The sequence below is a fragment of the Teleopsis dalmanni genome, chromosome 2 (genome assembly GCF_002237135.1).
Source record: "Teleopsis dalmanni isolate 2A chromosome 2, ASM223713v2, whole genome shotgun sequence".
Taxonomy (NCBI): Eukaryota; Metazoa; Arthropoda; class Insecta; order Diptera; family Diopsidae; genus Teleopsis; species Teleopsis dalmanni.
The window spans coordinates 64,270,775-64,276,496 of record NC_051847.1 but is presented as its reverse complement, the minus strand read 5'-3'; the positions used below and the strand labels follow the sequence as shown (position 1 = coordinate 64,276,496).

Here is a 5,722-nt window from a genome sequence, read left to right as displayed (position 1 = left end):
CTTAAGTAGGAAAGTGCTACATCTAATACACGATAGTGAGATGGCAGCCCATAAATGCCTGATCAAATGTCAAAGCGTCACCGCATATCTACACAGAAAAAAATTACTTGAAACATATTTATGTTTTGATGCACCGTACTCTGCTAACAATGTCTGACTTACAGGATTTAATATATTTTACTTAATAAATTGAATTTTATTATTAATTTTATTAAAAAATGTAAAAAATTAATGTATATAACAATAAAAACATATGTGAATATATAAGTTGATATATAAAAATATAGTCAAAAGTCTAAAAATTGCTTGATATATGATACTTAAATGTACTCGTAGTATATGATTTTTGAAGTATTCGATATCGGCATTTGTTACACATATTTTAGTTTATGTTATTTGTAATAAAAGCACTAATAATATTTTTAATAAAACTACCATCATATATATTATAAGTATAATCGCGAGTTTACGTTTTTTTTATTTATTTAGAAATATTATTTTTATTATAAGAAATTAAAAACATTTTTTTAATAAAAGTTGAATATTTTAAAGTTTAAAGTTTAATATATTTTTTTATTAAAAAAATTATATATATCATTTTTAATAAAAACAATGGAAAATACAGTCAAACTTCCATAACTCGTACTTCTATAACTCGAATTTTCAATAACTCAAACTGAATAGAGTGCAACAAGGCTTAGAGAGCAAATTACAATTAAATCAAAGTTCTTTAACTTGAAGTCTCCATAAGTTGAACCTTTTCTTTGCTATATGGTACTTCGAGTTATGGAAGTTTGACTGTATTTTTTTTTATATTGAAAATATTTCCTTTAATTAATAAAAATGGAAAAGATTTTTAATAAAAAAAATGGATTGCGTTATTGTAATAAAAAAAATTAAAAAAATTATTTAAAAAAAATGGAAATATTATTTTTAATAAAAAAATGAAATATATTATTTTATTAAAAGAAATTGTAAACATTTTTTATAATTAAAAAATGAATATATTATTTTATTCAAAGAATTTAATATTATTATTTTAAATGAAAAAATTGAATATATTATTTTATTAAAAAATATTGAAAATATTATTTTTATTTAAAAAAAAATGGAAAACATTATTTTTAATAAAAAAATGGAATATATTATTTTATTATATGAAACTGAAAATATTGTTTTTATTGAATATATTATTTTATTAAAAAAAATTATTTTTTATAAAAATATGAAATATATTATTTAAAATATATGAAAAATACTATTTTTAGAATAAAATGTTTATTATATACATTATAGTACTATTTATTATATATATTTATTACTATATTATTATTTTATTATATTATAAATACATTATTATATATGTGTACTATATATATACCATTATCATACAAATATCATTTTTACATACAAAATATATTTATTTAAATGTATGCATGCAAACTTTTTTAATGCTGGCAATGCTTCTATATATTCGTGGCTTCGTGAAACCACAGAGGCAAAAACAATACCAAAATGGCCGTTTACAAAGTGATGAGGAATTTCTGTGTGTCTGTGAATTAATTTATATAAAATTTTCGCGGATTTTTTTTGTTTGATAACATATTTATTAGTGTTGGAGTGTAAATAAGAAAACGTTAGTTGTGAAAGGATATTTCATGCATTGATGGCAAATGAATATCCATTAAAAAGTTAAATTATAAATTGCTTTAAAATGGCGCACGCAATCAAAGCGAGTTGACTTTCTTTTTCTGTACACCATTCAGTTTTGATTTTCTGTTTTTATATAAAAAAATTGTACTTTTATACTAATTGTATATACACAAACGATATATAAATACACAATTTAAGCAATTATTATATTGTATTGGTGAAATTTGTTTACCTAAATATTGTAAATACTTATAAATTTTTTCGGTGAAAAAAAAAAAATTGAAATAAATACAATGTGTGCTGCACAAAGCAACCCGCAGCAGAGCTTCGGCTATACATGGGGCTTCGCTGACAACAGTCGCGCGGATTCCGTATTAGAAATGTCGCCTAATATTAGTTATACCGTCAGCAGTGAATCCGTAAGTAAATTTTGTTTTCTGATAATTGTTTAGATTGTTTTTCACATCAATACTATTTCTAATTTCCCTCTTTATACTTACAAAAAAAAAGATTTTCATTGTGTGACACACAATGTGTGTGCATTGGCTCCATATTACTAGCCCATCATAAATATGTATAATCTGTATGCATGAATTCGTATGTAGTTTGTGTATGTAGCACAACTTTTTTTATGTAACGTTTGTAGTGCTGTCACATGCAAGTGTAGTGTGAGCCCGAGAGCGATTAGAGAGTCAAAACGTTCTCACAACCATTGGTGATTCTCGTGTGTATGAAGTATAAACACTTGAAGTTGCTTATTTATTTTATATAAAATTCTTTATATAATTTGTTTAGAGTATCCTTTATATTAAAAATATGCTATTAGAATAATTTAAATATAAAGAAACTTATATTAAAAAAAATGCAAGAGAAGTGACAAGAGGCGCAACAGTTCAATCCAATTAAAAAAATACTGACTCGTCCTCCACTTGTGTATTGTCTTTGAAAAAAAAACATTGATTTGCTTACGCTCTTCATTGTATGAATTGCGTATGTATAAGTAATTTATTGTTGAACGCACATACCAACACTTGCCAGTGTGTAGCGTAGTATGTTTGTTTTGACTACTTGTAGTTTTGGCGCTAAATTCAATGTAAAAAATGTTGCCACCTTAATTATTTAAGTTCTCTCCTCCTCCAACATTTTCCAACTGCTTTCAGCAATTCTTGAATTTAGAAGATTTATTAGTCTTTTTTATTTTGTTTTTTTTTTCATTTTCATTTTTAATTTATAATTTTTATGTCAAGAAAATAAAATAAAATTAATATTAAACTTGCTAATTGACACTGACATTACTGTAGTAATTTTGTTGTAGCTCTGATAGTGTTTCACTGTACTTAGGAAAGCTTGTTTAGTACGCTTTCCTTGCGAACAGAGAAACCTCGACGGCTTCGATTAGCTTTTTTTGCTGATTGTATGTAAATTTCATTTAATACCTGTGTATATTATCAGCGTATTGCTTTAAAGACCGGCATTTTGTGAACCAAGTTATATCAACATAAAAACAAGTGAAAAAAATGTTTGAGATTAGTGTACTTTACAAAAGTCCTTTATGAAATTGGAGTCTTCAGTAATTGCGAGAAAAGTTCTTCGTAAGATCTTTACTCCCCCACAAGTTGGCGACGACTATCACATTCGAATAAACCACGAATTGTACGTGCTTTATCACGACATTGATATAAGTCAAGAAATCAACATTCAATGGGTACGCTGACTTGGTTATGTCATGAGAATAGATGAAGGTATTTGCTCCAACGAAAAAGGTAATTGAAGGGTTAGGTTTGGAGAAAGAAGTGTCTCCGGTGGAGTGATGAAGTTGAGGGAACACTAACCATTCTTGCTTTACGAGGCAGATGAAAATATATATGGGGGGCACATGAAGAGACAGCATGCATGTCGCCGTAAACGGATTATGGCCATTTAAAGAAGAAAGAAAAATTAATCGAAATGTATTCTTTAATTGATTCTCCTAAAATATTTTTTTACTTGTATTTAGATAGATAAAGTTATGTTACCTATGAGTGCGTTTCTTTTGAAGCTACAAAAGTTTTACAAGATAGACAATTATTTGGTGCTTAAGCTGTTTAAAGATGTCATTTCATTTATTACTATACATTTCTAATTAATGTAGTTGTCTTCAGATTCTACAAATTAAAAATTCCACCTTTCGTACGTACAGTTTTGTGAAAATCTAAATAATTACTCAAGTAAATAGTCTCATAATATCTACAGATCCCAGGAGCAATCAGATCTTACAGAGTTATGAGTGTACTTCGATTAAGTTTCACTCACTACTAACTTTTACACCAGTTAAATTGTTATAGTTTGCATGGTCATTGGAACAACAAATTACAGGAACAATCACACCTACCTACATTCTAACCCTTGCATAGATCCTTGTACTTCCTTACTTGTTAGGTGCTTGATAAATTTTCAACAACCAACAACAATGTGTACTGACTAATGTGCGTACTAAGATAAGTGTACATTGTTAGTATATACATGGCGGTGAACTAAGATTCTTGTCAAAACCCAGAGTTAATAAAGGTACTGCATATATGTCTAACAGGACATAGGTCCCGGCCAAAGTGTCATTTAGTAGTCAAACTAGAAGACTCTCCTACAACGCTGAGTAACAACAACAACGTGTTGATATTAACTCTTGTCTGATTAAGCAAATGTAGATATTTTTCAAATCAATTATTTGATTAGTTAATTAGTATATCACCTTTCTATTGTTGCTGTGTGCCTTCGTTATAGATTAAATCCGTATGAAATCATATATTTTTCGATTTGACCAAAAGCATGTATTAACTGCAGTGAAAACGATCTTCCTTTCGAATCCTTTATGAGAACGGTAAGCAGCACTTGGTCGTTTGTAAAATGAGTGCCTTCGGGACGTAGACCCGACTGGTTCTGGTATGGTTGCGACTGTATATTTGTTTCGTGATATTGTTTTTTTACTCTTCCATTTTAGTAGTATAAGTGTGGGTTTTATTTACTTAATTGGGTAGGAGAAATCTCAAAATCTTTGGGGCGAACAGAGCTGTCATCCTGTAAAATTTGTATAGATTGGTTGCTTAATTGGTTAGGAGGAAATTCCAAATCTTTTGGACGCTTTTTCTTATTGACCTGATAAAATTTGCCATCTTGCAAAATTAACAACTTCGTTTGCCAAGTTTATAGACTTTTCAGGTTGATTTACTTTCACTTGATTGGGAAATTTGTGCGTTTTAGTGATATTCGTATACTGACCACTGTGTTGCCAAAAACTCTGTTCCATTTTAATATGACGGGTCATTATTTGACCCGCGCTTTGGGCACAAGGCCTTCACTCTAACTTTGGTTGGTTATTAATATAATGTCTTAAAGGTTTAGCACCTTTAGAGTTATTCTTAGTTAGTTTTATATGCACTATTTTTTTTTTTTTACTTTCATATAACATATTACATATTGTTCTATAAATAAATTAATAAAAAAAATAATTTGTACATAGATGCCATATTTGTTAACGGATGGTTCAATCACTATGCAAAAGGATGTCAAGAATGCTTTAGCTGCAAATAAAGGAAGTGTCGTACGTCGCATGTTTGTTGTTAACGAACCATTTCCATCAGGTCAACGTGTTATCACCACAAGCGCAGCCCCAACAGTTGTTAAGAAACAAGAGCAACAAGTTTTAAGTTTGAATTGCGATAAAAATTGTAATTAAAAAATAATTTTGTTTGTTTGAAAATTCATTAAATACATAAATGTTTTCTTTAGATCTTTTAGTTGATCACACAGATCAAACGCATGCACTAACAAATGGTATTGTCGAACAAAAAGCTATACTTACCGCAGCACCTCCTGGAAGTAAAACACATTACAGTCCAATTGGTCCCATACAGTTAACAGCTGAGGAATGTAATGAAATTCTAATGAAACGTGCACTTGCAGCTTCTCAACAAACTCAAACAATAACCACCACAGATGCCCACACAGGAACAAGTAAATTGCTTTATAAACTTATTTATTTTGCGCTAAGCATATACACACTTTTGACAATTAAATAATTCGAATTATTTGT

The 5,722-nt window shown here is 28.6% G+C and overlaps 1 protein-coding gene across 1 annotated transcript; it reads left to right on the top strand.

Annotated features, from left to right (window-relative positions):
- Positions 1-1,487: 1,487 nt before the first annotated feature.
- Positions 1,488-5,708, top strand: LOC119674701. The gene is made up of 3 exons (XM_038085856.1): positions 1,488-2,072; positions 5,150-5,357; positions 5,419-5,708. The coding sequence occupies exons 1-3, from the start codon at positions 1,947-1,949 to the stop codon at positions 5,706-5,708; spliced, it is 624 nt and encodes a 207-aa protein (XP_037941784.1). The 5' UTR covers positions 1,488-1,946.
- The last annotated feature ends 14 nt before the right edge of the window (positions 5,709-5,722 follow it).